General features: G+C 42.3%; 1 protein-coding gene across 4 annotated transcripts; it reads right to left on the bottom strand.

The window, feature by feature from the left end:
- Nucleotides 1-25: 25 nt before the first annotated feature.
- LOC108034171 (proto-oncogene tyrosine-protein kinase receptor Ret) lies at nucleotides 26-17,119 on the bottom strand. 4 transcript variants are annotated; one of them, XM_044094210.2, is made up of 7 exons: nucleotides 17,011-17,119; nucleotides 13,363-13,658; nucleotides 5,427-6,199; nucleotides 3,517-3,682; nucleotides 1,701-3,412; nucleotides 1,503-1,643; nucleotides 26-1,438 (listed from the first exon to the last, which is right to left on the bottom strand). In XM_044094210.2, the coding sequence occupies exons 2-7, from the start codon at nucleotides 13,430-13,432 to the stop codon at nucleotides 590-592; spliced, it is 3,711 nt and encodes a 1,236-aa protein (XP_043950145.1). In that variant the 5' UTR covers nucleotides 13,433-13,658; nucleotides 17,011-17,119; the 3' UTR covers nucleotides 26-589. The 4 variants fall into 4 exon arrangements, with proteins under 4 accessions (XP_043950145.1, XP_016964469.1, XP_016964471.1 ...); XM_017108980.3 differs by having other exon boundaries at nucleotides 13,363-13,740; XM_017108982.3 differs by having other exon boundaries at nucleotides 16,529-17,119.
- Between the last annotated feature and the right edge of the window lie 43 nt (nucleotides 17,120-17,162).

Consider the following 17,162-nt stretch of genomic DNA (forward strand, 5'->3'; position numbering starts at 1 on the left):
CATCCTAGCAAAATTTTACAATTTCAAAATGGGTAATTGTAGAAGCTTTCATCCATATAAATCTTAAATATCTTATTATTATTTTTTTAAATACTTAAATAACTCTGAATACAGAGAAACTTTAAGCAAACAGGCACAATTCAAAAGCATACGTATAAAATAGAAAAATGTATATTGTGAACAAACTATAATAAAGTTTGTAAAAATCTGATAGTCTTTTTTTAAACCTTAATGGCATATCTAGGCAGAAATTGTTAGTATTTAAATAGTTTAAATTGGGGAGTTTTTTTTATCTGAAATGGTTGTTTTTTTTTGGGTTAAGGGCTTTGAATGTCTCGCCCTAAGAATTAAGTTTGTCTTTGGCTAAGTAAATTCTTTTATAAATGCATGGGAGTATTCGAAATCGAATTCGTTTCCTTTACAATCCTTATTTGGCATCAGCATAAAGCTATGAGACTAAGTGTTAAACTAAAACTAATCAACAAACAGTTTGAACTAAAAAACAGGCGCAGATGTGGGACAGGAACTCGGAACGCAGTGGTTGGGGCGAAAACTATACACAAATGGGCAAGGTAATCGTTACAGGGATCTAGACGGCATCCTCAGCTTGTTGTCCGGGAATCGCCTCCGCCGCTTCCTTGAGATTCAACAAGCTGGAAAAGCGAAACGAGATGGTCTTGGAGAGATGCTTCTCAAACTCCCTGCTGTCCAGGTTGTCCGGGATGAGACTCTTGTTCGTCATGTCCAGATAGGAGCGACCCCTTTTCACAGGAACTGAATAGTGTGGCAACGAGGTGGCCGCTGGAGATCCGTTGCTCATGTTGCTGTAGCTTGGAGTGCAACTGGACTTTCGAATGTTCAAGGGGAATCTCAAATCGTTTTCGTAACGCAGAACCTGCTCCTTGGCGGTGGCATCGATCAGAGGTCGTGGGAGATCGTAGCCAGGTGGGGCCGTCGAAGTCACCGGCACCTCTTCCTCCGACTGATCGTAGCTGGTGCCCTGGTCATGGATGTCAAAGGCTATCTTCGGTGGTGACCAAAGGTGTTGCAGCGAATCCGGTTCTCCGAATTCCGTCGTCATCAAGGCAGAATCGTCACCACAATAGAGCGGATTGGAAACGGCATTCGTCTCCAGATCTATGTACTTGGCATTGTTGCCCAACAGCTTCTCAAACTCCGAGGCCAAGAACTTGAAGGAGGGTCTGCCGTTTGGCTCATCTGACCAGCAAGTGCGAACTATGGAGTAAACAGCTTCCGAGCAATTCTCCGGTCTGTCCATTCGGTAGCCTGTCTTCAACAGAGACCACAGATTCTGCGGAGCAATGCCAGGATATGGAGAGGCTCCCAGGGTGATCAGCTCCCAGCAAAGAACGCCAAAGGACCACACATCCGACTTGCTAGTGTACACATGATCCGCCAGAGACTCAGGAGCCATCCACTGGAGATTTAACATTTATATATAAAATCCTTTGGGGTTAAAGTGGGGTGTGCTGTGAACTCACCTTGACGGGAACACGATCTCGAGACCTCTTCAAATAAGCATCGTCTTCGTAAACATCTCGGGTTAGTCCAAAATCGGAGATCTTGCATATCTTGCCATCTGCCAGGAGTACATTTCTAGCGGCCAAATCGCGATGGACCAACTGCAAAAATTAAGGGATTGAAATGTTTACTGGTCCAAGGTATTCCCAAAAACCCACCTTCAGTTCGGTGAGGTATGCCATGCCCTTGCAAATCTGCCAGGCGAAGGTAAGAACCATCTTCACATTGACGGCCTCCACTCCGTCTGCGAAATCCACGCCGGCGCACTCGATCTTCCGGCTGAGGCGAAGATAGCTCCTTAACGAGCCATATCGGGCGTACTCGATGATCAGGAGAGGAGCCTCCGAGGAGGTGCAAGCGCCCAGCAACTTGATCACATTGGGATGAGACACCTCCTGCAGCAGCTGAAACTCCGAGAGCAGAGCCATGTACTCCACGGAGTTGGCGCCCTTCTTGAGCATCTTCACCGCCACGGTGGTTATGCCCGGCAGGCCAGCGATCTCTGTGGCATAGCCTTTCAGGACCTGGCCGAATTCACCCTCTCCCAAGACCGTGTCCAGTTGCAGCTTGTCCCTGGCAAACTCCCACTTGGCATCGCCGCTCTCGAACTTGAAACCACTTTGCAGCGGCATCAGGGCGAGATCCCCGTCACCCAGTTCCGGAAGAGCCTGTTTGTCGGATGGGGTCATCGTTTGTTTGCTCAGCCGGCGTTGGAGCATTTTTCGCTGGGCAATCAGCAGGCAGAGGAGCAGGAGAACGAAGACCAGGGGACAACTGATCACGAAGAACATGCAGGAGCGATCGCACTCGAAGCCGGCCACATTTAGGACTCCCAGGAGCAAAGGATCCTGGACGGATTGATCGGCCGCAGTACCTTTCCGACCGCCCAGCAGGGGTTCCGCCTCCGTTTCGTTCTTCCGTTTGCGGGGCTTCTTAATCCTGGGCTCCTCATCCAACGGAGCACACGAGCACTTGCCATTATCCTCGCATATGCAGGTTCCCGAGCCACTATAGATGCCCCTCTTGTTCTCATTACTCGAATGGGGACCCACTATTCTGCCAGCAGGCGTGCAGTCCTGCGGACAGGCCATGGGATTCAGCTCCTCCAAGGGATCGCACACATGGTCGGGACAAAAGCGGGACTCAGGCACGCAGGATCCATATCTAGAGCTGAACATCGCGGAATTGGTTCCCCGCCACTGACAAGATCCGCCGCCAGTTGCCAAACCACAAAATCGATTGCACTGCGACTGAAACTTAACCTGGGCACAAGATTGTGATCGGGACTTGATCTTCAGTTCGCAGCTGGTGTTCTCGGGTCTACCGTGAATCAAATGGACATTAATAACGCGGACATGCGAGAGGCGTTGCTGATCTATCCAGGTGACATTCAGGAAGTATATGGTTTCGGGCGCCTCCGCCAAAGCCTGGGGATTCTTCACGAAGACGATACCAGAGGTCGAGGTAATGCCGAAAGCTCCACTTTTATCTTCCACGATATCGAATCTTACAGAACGCGACCTCATTAGTTCCAGAAAACTCTCCGGCTGGACTACCCGATAATAGGAAGCAGCTGACCGGAACAAAGAGACGTCCTTTTCGTAATCCACCGTCAAGGGAGCCTGGGATCTGCCTGAAGAATCACCATTGAAGTCTTCACCCTCAAAGACTCGGTGCTGACGGGACCGCAGGGGAAGAGCTTGGGGCAGTTCTTGGTCCGATTCGTGAAGATTGCTCAAGTCTATATGGAAACAAATATAGGCCGTGGCTGACATGGCGTCGTTGCGGGGTTCAATGGTCAGATCTCGAGCTTCCAGTGAAACACAGTAGCGGGCTTCCCGAAAAACGCCGCTCCGGGAGAATCGAAGTTCTGGTTGGGAGGCAATTTAATTAATTTCATAATCAAGTAGATATCTTTTCAAGGAATGGTTATAAAAAATATATCTTATAAGGTATAAGGATCATTTTACTTACGACAGCTGACGATGGTGTGTGGCCTGCCCGTGTGATCTGCTTCATAGGCGTGGCAGTCCGGCCGGAAGAGTCCGTTGGAGTCGTTGTGCACGGCGTAGACCAGGTGAGCGTTCGCCGCCAGCGTATCCTTGTCCACGTAGATGATTTTCTTCCCCGCCTCCTCGTCCTGTGGGTATACAGACAGAGGCGTATGCATTAGCAGGTGGCTTCATTAGCATTTACTGACCAGCGCTAATTAAATTCCACTTGGCACCCCCCTGGCAAATTGCAGCATTGCCCTCCAGGGATGCGCTCTTGGTGATTAGCATTTTAATTCGTGCACAAGGTCAGGCTGGGGTTTCAGATCCTCGGGGACCTGACATTTCCCTACGTGGAGGGTGGTGGCTCACCCGAAACCCTTTTAATGGATCCCAGGGATATTAGCCAGGTGTCTTCCCCGGACTTAGGCTGGAGTTGGAATGGTTGCTTTTGTTAAGGTAGGATGGACACAACTTTTGAAAAATAGGTGGGTTGAAGTTTCCATTTGGCGACTGTTACATGGTGTTAGGAAAAGCCAAATGTTGTGGAAAGAAAAGATGGGCTTGGGTGAGCAAATCTTTTGGGAAAACTGCTGCTTTTGTATCTTTTAATTAGTGAAAAAATATTATACATTTTTGGGTACCCGTAATACCTGGATTTTTTATGCCGGAATAATTAATATTACTAAGAAAGCTTTATTAAGATAAAATAACTTCTGAGGTATATTTATATGTTAAGATAAAAACTATCATTCCTTAGACTTAAAAATCATCCCCTACCTCAGGATAGAAAGTATGAAAGCGGTATAAAAAAACGTTACTCCTTATGTCCCTGTGCCACCTATTGAAAAAACCCTTAACATTATCTGGAACGAAACATGTTTCCATTTAGTTGACCCAACCGATTTAAACCTAAGCCACACCTCGCCGGTCCCAACCTTTTATTATGGGACATGTCGCCAGCAATTTCCTCGAAATAAAATAAAATGTACATTATTTAAATGCGGAGCCACCTACAGCAATTTGTAATGGCCGGACTTTAGTGCAGAACCAATTATTTCACTCGGAGGGAGGAGATCGCACTATCTGCACCTGAACTGACACAGTTTGCAGATCCTTGGGGATAGGCTTGGCTTGCTTCGAACACGACAACATAATTTACTTTGGTGGCAACTTTAAGGGACTCGGACTCCGGGCTTCAATTCGCGCTGAAGTCACTTGACGTTCCCATTCCGGTTCCTTGTGGCTTTTCCCTACTGTCTGTGTCTGTCATGATCCAATCATAAAAGCCCATAAACGTTACGCGTTTTTAATGGCAACATATGAGGCGGAATGGGGGAGTTTGGGAAAGAAGTCGAGGAAGTGGCCAACTTTATCCATCTACCCCAAAAGGACCTTTGCAGCCAGACGTGGTAATGGCCAAATAATGGCAGGGTGGCCGGACTTGCGTCTTTCAACGGCGGGCTCTTTCGATACACTTAAACATAATTAATAATTGTAATATTGAGAAATCCCTGGGAGTTTTTAAAAACATTTATATGGCTGTCAAAAAGTATGCAGTAAAAAGTGAATCGTAATCTTTCAGCAATTAAAAATTTGTAGCACTCTTTTAGACCCCTCTAATAATGCTTATAAAACTATAGTTAAGATTTTAGGGTTTCCTTAACTTAGGAAATTCCCTAAAAATAAATCAGTATTCATTTTGTTCAGTGTAGCTGACTTTGTTGCGTGCTTAGGGGGCGTTCATCATGGGTGAATTCAATAAGCCCGCACCCAGTGAGCGGCCAGACAGCCGGCAGACGAATAGTCTGGGCTGGGTCTGGTTGAGATGCCTCTACCCCTGAAATCCTCTCCCTGGTAAATCCCCCAACCCCCTGGAATTCCGAAACTCACCGCTTGAAAGTAGGGCTGCTCCAGGTAGAACTCGAATCTCGAATCGCTCTCCTGCAATTTGGGTCCGTTGTCGTTGCGATCCAGCAACTTAATATCGAAGCTGCGCGAGAATTTCCTCTGATCCCGACTGGATAGCTTAATCGTACAGGTAATCCTGGCCTGCAGCTGTCCCGCCTTGGCGTTCAGGCCATTGAGCTCATCGTGATCCAGGGGTTGTCGGGTGTACAGGCGGTTCTGCTTCAGGGAGAAGTGGGAACTGCCGGCGTTGAGGGAGTAGTCCAGGGACACATGAGGACACAGATACTTGGCGGCCCGGGAATTGAGGGCCCCGACAAGTACCGGTTCAAAGGAATCCCTACGCCGATATTGACCCTGCGACTCGGCTATGCTGTACTCGACACTGCTCCAGAAGCAAATGTGCTCCAGTTCCGAGCAGTAATCCTCCAGAGATTGGGGTGTGACCTCCAAGGTAAGATGCGACACGGGCAGCAGTTCGTGATCCGGTTGATCCCTGGGAAAGGCGGTCACCACATACCTGACACTCGAATTCGGTGTGCTGTAGTCCGTGCGCATATATATCTCGCCGGAGGAGCTGTTTATCCGCAGCAGGGGATTGTCCTCTAGGCTGTACAGGTAATCGGTGGCCAACCGGTTGCTCTCCATCCGCAGCACTTGGAACTGGGCCAGCGGGATCTTTGAGAAGATGCTCTCCGACTCCTCGTTGATGGGCAGATTGAATTTCACCGACGTGCTGGGAAAATATACATCAACGGCTGCAAGGGAAAAGAGGGTGGAAAAATCTAGTTAATGGGGATGGCGTCATGTGGGATTTTGTGCTGGGGTGGGGTTCATTGTTCGGGATGCTGCCACAAGTGGTTGACCACAATTGACCCACTCAGTGGAAGTGGGACTTCGATTCCATTTGCGGATTTATATTCATTTCCTAGTCAATACGTTTAAAGTATTGGAGTATTGGATGAAGTTGTTCTCTAAAGAGTGAAATAACTTGGAAATGTTGGAAAATATAATGCCTATCTCTTTCAAGTATTTATTATATATTTTCCCAAGTATTCTGCTTGACTTCGTGTTAAGGGTAAAACCCCCAACCAAAAAATATATTCCCGAGGGTTGCTATCACAATTTGGCTTTGTTTACCCATCATCCACATCAGGGGACGGACACACGCTGACAGTCGTCATCAAATCCAATCAAATGAATTCATTTAATAAGCTCATGTTGACCTTAATAGAGTTGGCCATAACTGTAGCTCCCAGGCCAAGCTAACAGCCAAATTGAACAGGGCGTATGCGTAATTTGATAAGAGCTCCGTTCTAATGACACTCGATTGTTGTGGTCGTGTGTTTGCATGCGAGTCAAAGTCCAGTACAAGCCATAAATAAATATAATACAGATATTAGTTATTAGCATATGGGTTATCAAAATGACGCCTTCCCCTCGTCCTGCCCCTTTCATAACTCCCCCTTTGCTATCATGCCCATTGAAGTGTCGGCGTCATCGAGTTGCGTATTGATTTTATGATAACAATATAGTTTTTGTTAGCCGGAAAAAATACAACCCCAGGCATAATTGGTTACAAATTTTCCTCGCCCTTCGTCAATGATTTTCCTGCCCCCAAGTTTATGCCCCAATATTTGGGACAAACATTGGGGGAACCCGAAAAGACTCATGTAATGCCATGGGTGTAAATAGGTTGGCGTATCGTGTTGAACAAACAAAAATTAAATTTTAGCTTTGATTATTATGATAATTAAGAAATATAAGGAAGTTTCTCCAATGAAGATTTGGGTGATCTAATTAACTGATTATTGGCCTGAATTGTAATTATAATGTGAAAAGCTCTGACACTTTGGATGTATTTTCCTTCAAAGCAACTGAAGTACTAAAATGAATTGCTGCAAAATGTTCTCTCTTTAAAATGCCGAATTTGTATATTTTACAAAACAAACACCTAACATCCCCTTAGGAAGTTTTCCCAAAACGAAGAGGAGGGCCAACACTAAGCTCAAGTGAGGAAAATGTAAATAGCTGGAATAAATGAATAAAAAAGCCGCTAATTGGATGCCCACAACACAGGCGGTGTTACCTCCACTAAATGCCTGTCATAATTATGCCCTAGCTTTCGAGAGGTAACCAAACACAGACCCGCGGAAAGGAGGGGGAACTTTTTCCCTGATCCACAGCGATGGTGGGAAAATCGCTCCTTGATATGGGCCTTGGCATATAGCACACATTATAAATAATAAAATGCGTTCATTACAATTGCTGACGCCCAGGCATGCGAAAAATGCTGATAAAATATGTAGATGAGGGGAGTTTGGGTTGAATATGTGCTCACTCCAACAAGCGCGCATTTATAATGACATTTTAAATGCGTGTCCTTGGCGCCCAACGAGGTGCTTTGGCAGCGAATACCCACCCACAGAAAAAACATTAATGCTGTCCGCGTTTCCAATGAAATATGAGGGGTTACCAACGGGATTATACCGGCCCCAACTCCGCTGATTCCTGCCAAACGCTGGCGCCAGTGCTTGTGCTGTTTATGGATGGAGCGTTTCCCATATTTTAGTGCCGAGTGCTTGGCTTTACAAGAAATCCAAAAAATATGCATTGAAAGAACAAAACGATCTGATTAACACTTATAAACTATAATCTAAACTGTAGTCAACAGATTAGATTTTCCTTACATCAAACTGAGAACGTATATGGAGAAACAATGATGTATAGATGAGTCATCCTAGAAACTGGGGACATTGACTGTTGGTTATCCTGATTAAGCACTTAAGATTTTAACTTGGGAACACTTAAACATTCGATTTTACAAGAGATTTGATGTTGTACTTCGAGCATACACAAAAAGGATTTTAATAATAGATATCTTGCGCTTAACAGCACTGTTTAATGAATCTTATTGTTTGTAGGTCCCTTTTTTTATTAGATTCCAATGACTTTATAAAATGATATTCCTTGAGTACTTTTTATAATTGTCAAACTATAGAAAATGCAAAAAAAAGTGGCCTGCATGGGGGAAGAGGCTGAAAAAGTGACCAAAAAGACTAAAATATTTTATTTTTTGTCCTCATTAATTTTCTATTTGCACACACATTTCTGTGGCTTATAAAACCACCATTTATAATCCTTTAACTTCAAAGAAATATAACATTTTTGAAATACATATAGTTTCAGGTCCCCAGAGCAAAAGTCCTCAACTAATCTCGAACAATCAAAATCTCGATTTGTTGCAATCAGTGCTCGAATAAAGCTCAACTTGACCTCATCGATTCCCGGGGGACCCCGGCTCAAAGACCAATTTAAACTCCTCAGGTGAGTGGGGTTGGGCAGTGCCTAAAAAACCCCAACCACCCACAAAAGGCTGACCAAAAGTCAACAACCGTCAAAACGAAAATAGCGATAAAAGGCAGGTAAAAAGAAGAGCGTAAACAGGGAAGGACTAAGACTATTAGGTTATCTATTAGGTTGACAATTAAAAAGCCAGCGAATGGCGCATTAAAAACAGGATAAAACATGGCCTTAAAATTGGGGGAGGAACTGGATAGCTCGGGGGAGAACTCACGGGGTGACTGGACTCGTTGGGAGTTGATACACTTGGAAAAAATATTCGGAAAGTGGGCCATCGAAGCAGAAGATTGAGAAAATATGGAGATAGCACATCTGGTAATCAGTTCCTAATTTAATGTTCTCGGTTAGTGAAATGTTATCTTTTTTTACTTAATCATTCTATGCAATTATTCTGTTCTATTTATATTCTATTTATTTTCAGCAGGGACTAGGCTTTCTCGCTGTGTACCAGAACTGCTAATGACAGCACCGTCGACAATTGATGGGCGGCGACTCGGATCGCGACACGGCCATTAGCTGGGCCTGTGTACCTGAACTTGGTGGCCAGTGGCCAGGTGAAATGGAGACTCTGAACGAGGTGCGGCCGGGATGAAATGTCAACTAGTTTCGCATAAACTAATTAATCTGCCCGAATTAATTGACTTTGCATCGAATTGGGTCGACAGTTGTTTGCCCGTTTGATTGGTCGCAACTGCCGACTTTCCGGAGTTTATTGTCCTTGTTTTTTGTTGGTCGCCACTCCGGGATGAGGATGAGTCATTTGGAATAGTTTTGTGTGCTTCCAGCATCCGCCTCGCATTATGTTTGTCTACTGCTGCGTAATGAAAACTTTGTCTTTGTCAGGGTTTTTAGTTATTCCCCTGTAACGCTGCTTTCCCATTCTTTTCCCTGTTGCATTGTTATTTTCATTACTCATACGTCGCGTATGCCAGACGTGCTTTTCTGCTTTCCTTGGCACTGACTGCGTTTGTCTGTTGCCGTGGCTCTTTCCTGCTGCCACTGCTGGCATTGGCCAATCTCTGGCCCTGGTTATTGTTCGGATTCGCATTATTAAATCCATTCCACTCCTGTCTTTCTACTTTCACTCGATCGAAGTGTGCAGACAAAGTGTCTTGAATGTTTTTCTATTTCCTGTCCATGAAATGTTTCTGTGCCAGAGCCAAGGCAAATTAAATTGAAAACGTGTTGAGCTTAGATAAAAGCCGCTGATACCCTATACTACTTGTTTTATATTTAAAAAGCCAACTGCACAAAGTATTTCATGTACTATTTTCTTGTATTCTTTAAAATTATGGTACTTATATTTGCAGTAGTTTAAAACATTTTGTAATATTAACGTATGTTTTATATAGAACCGAATTTTCTTTGTTGAATATCTTATACATTTCAAAGTATATAATGTTTTAACGTAGTAAAATATATTCAGTAATCTGGATTCAGGTTTTCAAGGAAAGGGTATCTCCACCAGCTGGAAACAAATAGATGCTATTGATTTAAATGTAATTTTCATTCAAGTTTTTCCTTTTCCAGTCTGGCACAAAGAAGTGCACAGTCATGGTAGATGGGAGACCGAGAAAGTAAAGGAAATTACAGAATAATCGCAGACTAGCAGTCACCAGGCGAACTTCAAAGACTTTTTCTCTGGCATTGAGTGGGGGGCGACACTCCCGTTCAGACAACTAAGACCACATCCACAAATAACTGACCCTCGACGGTGATCGATGGGCGGGCTCTCCAATTGTGGCCTGTCGTCAAATGAAAAGCATTTGTCAAAGTCATGGTCCCCTTAAAATTTATGCTAATTACGGCTAATTAATGTGGACTTCCATTAGTCAACTTGCGTTGCAAACTCAATGTGGGTGTTATTCTAAGGAAGCTTAATATTGCAGTGGCTAAAATATATTTTAAAGTACTAATGCAAATTATCATAGTATCATAACTTTGTACCTATGCCTTATTAAAATTCTTTATTTTTCAAAGAGCATTACACTTTATTTCCAGCAGTAAGTGTATTTTGCCACAGGAAAGCAAAGGCATAAAAAAGAAATCCAATAAATAAATGCAGATTTCAGACGCCCACTTAAAGGGGCTGAATGGAGTGCTTTATAAAGCCGGAATCCATAGTTGCTTGGGATCTGAACCTGGGTGCGACAAATGGACAGACAGTGGCAGCGACAGATCTCATAACTGAAAATGCATTTAGTTTTGTTATTATTTTGCTATGCAAAGTACTCGACAGTAGAAGACAGCGGACCAACCTTGAGTGTCTGATAAATGTGTCAAGCTCGCTCATAAATCCAGCCAAAGTGTGTGCAAAATATGAAAAACTTTGCAAAAGTTTCGGGCAGGCAAAGTGATTTCAGATTTGTCATACAATTGGTTAAGAAGGAAATGGAGATTGGCTTAACAGATTTTAAAGTTATGCTTTATTTTTCTTTTACTGCCTCAAACCACTTTTAAATTGAAAATGGAAAACTTTCACAAAACCTTTTACAGCTCAAGTTATCTTGATCAGCGGCCAAAAGACTTCTATATAATTTTCTTGATTTAATAAATAGCTGGAGGCGAAATAACTAAAAGTCGGTCATTAAACAAAACACTTTAATTGCAGTCATGAAACAGCCGGAGGCCACTTAAAAGTTTCTAGAATGCGAAAAGATACTAAGCACAATAAAACGTAGGGGGCACACACCTATTGACTTAATTGATTGCACATAAATTCATGAATTTCTGGCGGGGAAGGGGCCATGCACAGCTGGCGGCCACTTCGGCACCTTTAACCCGAGTGACTGATTGACCGACGAAGGAGTCACCACGTCACCATGCCGTACGAGGTGCATTCAACTTGACGGGGACAAAGTACAGGGCCTGAAAGGGAACCTCCGGGTGTCAGCTGGGCTAGAGTGAAGCGGGTGTAGTCATCCCCCGAAAAATTTGATATGTCTTCGCAGCGTGATGAAATAATTTTTTGGGCGTGTGCGCGCCTGGCACGTCATACACTCACAAAAAAGGCTCATACTCATATTTGTACTAAAAAACGTTGGAAGGCCAAAGGCGACTTTTAAAGTTAAGTAATGGATAAAAACCATACTTTAAATCAAATCAATCAAATAAATACATTTTTATAGAGTTCAAAATATAAATGATTAGCTTATCATTTATATTTTGAACTCTATAAAAATGTATTTTATATAATCTATCAAAAGTTTTTAAAAAGAACAAATCAAATGGGCTTAGACCATCTTATTTTAATCACACTTTTGGTTCAAAGTCAAGAATGGGTTCTACTTGATTTAAGAAGAAAATCCTCTTTATCCAACTATCAATACTTTTTTAGTTATGTACGAATTGTACCTAAAGTAAGTTACAAAAATATAAATATAATTCGTTTTTCAATATAGCAATATTATTTAAACATATCGCAAAATTAAAAATGTAATAATGTTTTAACTTAAGCCCATTTAATATATTAGGCACGTTATAAATGCAATACATATTAATCTCTATAGGGGACTTATCAAAGTTCCTATTTGAAAAGTAACATAGCATATTATTATTTCTGTAAACAATATTTCTAAGTAAGTTAATATTTTTTTCAGTCCCAGACATTGATGGAACGCCCCTGCGGAGTTGGTCGGTAGCCCAGTCCATCACCGTCAGTCAGTCGCTGGCAAAGCCAAATGGTAAAGGCCAGGCCCACATATCGCTTACCAACTTGTCAAAACGTCAGTTCACACCTGTGGCAGCCGGCTGAAGAAATCGTATGGGTCGCCTAGAACGCACCGGACTTATAATTAAGAGCCAAGCTGTGCATCATAAAGCACATAAAAGCCCATTGAGCCCGAGCTTAGCCCGCCCCAAAGAGGTCATAAAAGGGGTTCGCACTTTATTACTCCATATCTTCGGTTGCATTCCCACGGCGCGAATGTTTGAGTCTAAGCTATCCGTGAGATTTGTTCGCCGGCACTCGATGCAAATTAGTGTAATTGCCTTTTATGAGCTCTCTATTTGTTCAAGAACTAGGTGAAAAGGGGTAATGGGCCCGCGTTTCCACTGATAAGTCGACTAGATATTTACGCATTTTAATAGCCCAATCAAAGATACAAAAGGATTAGATATGCACGAAAAGCAAATAAAATACATTATGCAATCTAACTAGGCTTATTAAATTATAGAAGAATTTTAGTAAAATATATTTAAGTATAATTATTATTCAAAATTTAATAGAAAACTTAGAAAGGATACTTTTCAGTCTACAACATACTGAGCTGATAAATATTTGTATGGGTATTTAAAATTGTTAAGCTTATAAAAAAGTTTATTAGTACATATTACTTAAAAAGCATTTCAAACACATTTTCGTACATTAAGAGGCGTTGTTAAACTCTTTTTAAGACAACTGAAATGGCATTCAAAAACTCTTTATGGGTTAAGCAACACAAATTCAAATTGAAATCGCCTTGTGATCAAACATGGGATCAAGAAGTTACCCAACCCACCACATTGTGTGATCAATTTTTGGCTTTTTGTCATCTTTAATTGTTTGTTTTTTACTTACCCGCACAGTTGTTCCGCTGTTGTGTGACAATTGTGAGCAGCGTCACCATAAAAATGTTAAAAGACTCCATCGCAGCCACTTTTGTTGCAAAAAGTCAGATATCTGTGGGCAAATTGTCGCTCACTCGTGTACGCACATTACATATTTACACATTTTAATGGGTTTTCACTGCGAACTGTCTCTTATTTTGTTGCTTTTATTTTTCCCGATTGTCTGTTATGGTTTTTTGTGTGTTGGTCTTCTTTTTCAATGATGTTGGCAATTAGCCACGTACGATTCGTCCACGAACTTAATTACTTTTGATCACAAATTGATAAGTAGCATTTATCAATTAATGTGCGAGAAGCAGAGTGGGAAATATGAAAAAAGAACAATGAGCTTGGCAGATATAGAGACCAGGAACATTAATAGTTTTTTGTTTTTGCTGCTGTACTACTGTTGATAAAAACGAGAGGACGAAGTCTATATACCCTAGCCTGTGTATAGAATAAAATACCATTTATTGAAGTTTGTATTTGAAAAATATATTGTCAGAAACTAAATAAAAATACAACATTTAAAATATATAGATACCCTCTGAAAGAGTATGAATAGTAATTATTATTATTGATAGCGGCGCCCACACTCCCACTTCAAATTCATCACTTGGTTTCTTCCGCTCAACATTCTCGAGAGCCTCGGGGTCTACGAATTTTGATTACTGCAATTCGAAATGAGCTTCGAATTTGTTTTCCTTTTTGGGCATTACATTATTATTGATAGTGCTATTAAATGGTCTTCGAGTGCTATTTTTGGCCAGCGCCAGGTGAGAAGCTTATGATATCTGCTTTTTATTTGCTTTGTTGCTATTTCTTGCCGCACACTTTTCGGTTCTACGTTTTTGGGAGGTTCTAAGGCCAAGCGCCGTTGGGCGTGTTGTTTCGGTCCTATTGTTATTAATCGAACTTTTTGCCAATTCACTTTATGCCGAATCGGCATATTATGTCGGCTGGCTCAATTGGTTTTTAAATGGAATAATTTAACTAAAATATTCGGGAAAATAAATGGTTGCTGTCTGTGGGGATTACTTCACTGTCTGTTTGGTTGCCCTTTTCGAAAAGTTTATGGGTTTTCGAAAGCGTTTAGAGAATTACATATAGTTGTCTGTAAATTGTACATAAACTATTGCATATATTTAAAAGACTTAGTAAGTGTTAACTACGTTTTTTCGGTAATTTCAGTCAAGGCACAAGTGGAAAATTGAAAAACAAAACAGAGAGCTGCGGTGAACCCAAACTAACGAATTCTAAGCACCTCCAAGGCAAACACTCGAGGAGGACGTGCCGCGAAAAGCGCCAAAAGGTGGAAGTACGTGTACCCTACCTCCGCAGTACCCACTCTGTGGAGTAGGCACTCCACTCCGCGCCGTGTGGTATCCAGCGGTGCACGGCAGGTGTGATAAAAGAGCCCGAAAGAGACAATTGCGGCGTGAATTACCCGCTGGCCAGGGGAATGGCAATGGAAGATAGCACGCATAATTCAAACGAGCCCCAAAGTCAAACAACGTGATAAGCAATTCACGAACACTGGGCGAACGGATTCACCTACATTTGAGAGTTTAAAATGTATCTGAGGTTCCTAAGCTTAAACTGGGGTTCCTAACTAAGCCCCTATGCTATACCTACACTCTTAAAATATAATAATAGTCTGCGATGTTCTACCTTTATTTCTGGGTTGTTTCCTCTCATAAATAAAGTATTATAAATATAAAATAAACTGTGCCTTTTTTGTTATTTATGCTCATAATTTTACCACTATTTCTTCGCAGTGCATTCAAAGACCGACCGACTGACTGGCAGTCCGAGTGCCTGCTGTCTACTTTTCGTCTATGGGCCTCTTCAGCACCTGAGCACTTTAAAGTTCAAATCTTTTGACACACTGGGAGCTCGGTTGGCGGATGCTAATGACACACGACTGACACAAGGAGGCTTTGCAGCAGGCACACAGCGATTCAGGCGGCATTCACTGGGAGCCAACCCGTTGCCAATTTGCGAGAGCCTCCCAGGCCGGGGCCCATGGCGTTTCCCCCACTGAAGGTTACGCGACCCAGGCGATCCGGGCGCACTTTTAAGGTGCGTCTGCAGCCGTCCTGTTGCGCCTAAAATGGCAATTGCCATATAAAACTATTCGAAAGCGGCGACTAACGAACAACCGACGACCGCAAGAGTCAAAGTACGACTGTGGAGGTTCCTCAGTGTCAGTGACTGCCCCCGACTGTTTTTAAGTTCACTGCGACAAAAGGTTCTAGTTCAGTAGGAGAAAATGTAAATAAAACTTAAGAATCTTATATTTCCCTATTTTCTTGGCGGTTAAGCTAGATATATATTAGATTATAAATACCTCCTTGAAATACTGAGTTCATGTGTTTCATGTGTTATTCTATAAGATGCTTAATCAACAAATAAAATCTTTTTAAAATATTTTTGAAACACCTACTTGAAAGGTAAGGACGAGCATTTAATTTGGTTGATAGAAGTGGTACACTATTGACCAAGATATCTTTTATCAAAGAACTTAATATAAAAATCTGCCCAACACTTTTTTGCTTAGTGCACCCTTCTTGTTAGTTGTCTCTGTTATTTTTTCGTTCACAGACATCGGCGAATTGGAAAAGAATGCGAGTGTAGCATCAATAATTTTGGCCTGGGAGCTAGAGTTCTTGTTTGGTTTCCACGAAAAAGGGTTCTGGAATGCCAGCCGCTGTCAAGGTGGCGTATGCGTGATGTTCTCATTGAACCAGAGCAAACACAAATGGCAAATATCAAGCAAACTCTAATTGATCTCATTGTTTGAGTTTCGAGACCCGATCGCTTGTAAGGTATTTGCAATATGCAAATTAATCTCTTGACAGACATTAGAATATGTTCACAATTAATCTTCTGTCAGCTAGGTAATTAAAAAGAAATATTTTTAATTAAAGTCACATTTTATAGCTAGTTTGAGGTAAATAAATATTAACATTTTAATAAGCTTTACACCTGTGCTAACGTACACCTCATAAAGCCATCAACTCTGACATTCTTAACTTGATGAATTGCATTTGTAATTAAGGTTGTTAAAAGCCTCTTCGAAATATATTTAAAAATATGTTACACTAGATTCATTCTCAATATTCAAACTAACCCACCTTAACTTTAATTTGTATTTTTTTGTTGCAAAAGATGTGCCTTTGCGCAAGGGATTCTTTGAACACCTGCATTTAGTTATTTGTGTGTCTAATTGGCCGTCTTCAGTTTCGACATATTAAAATATTTCCCTCAATAAACTGCAATTATTTGTAGTCACAAATTGTGTAAACTAATCCAAGCCCGACACGCACGGCTGGGTCCCAATTATCCGGCGCCAATCTACACGATTTTCTGCATTGAGTTGTCAGTGCCAGTCGAAGTGAGGATATTGGCTGCATTTGGCAAATCCGAGTCTGGAAAATCTGGCCATAATTCGCAAATAAATTTCAGCGCTCGCTACACAGGTAAACACGATCTTGATTTTCGCAGACACGATTTATGGATGTCTTGCAGCTGCTGCAGCTTTTCGCAGACTCCTTAATTGTTCGGCTCGAATGTCAGTTATTTATGGGACAGTTTAACAAGGTAATTAATTAGCCACCTTCTCGCGTCTTTGGCCAGCTTTTCCGCGGAAACACTTTTGGATTTGTGGGAAATCGCCGAGCTGACAAGACCACTAAGCCAACGAACCGCCGAACCGCTTCGCACGAGCTCCGTTCGAAAAATGAAACTGAAACCGGCAGCCGGCAACTC

This window comes from Drosophila biarmipes, chromosome 2L, assembly GCF_025231255.1.
Source record: "Drosophila biarmipes strain raj3 chromosome 2L, RU_DBia_V1.1, whole genome shotgun sequence".
NCBI lineage: Eukaryota > Metazoa > Arthropoda > Insecta > Diptera > Drosophilidae > Drosophila > Drosophila biarmipes.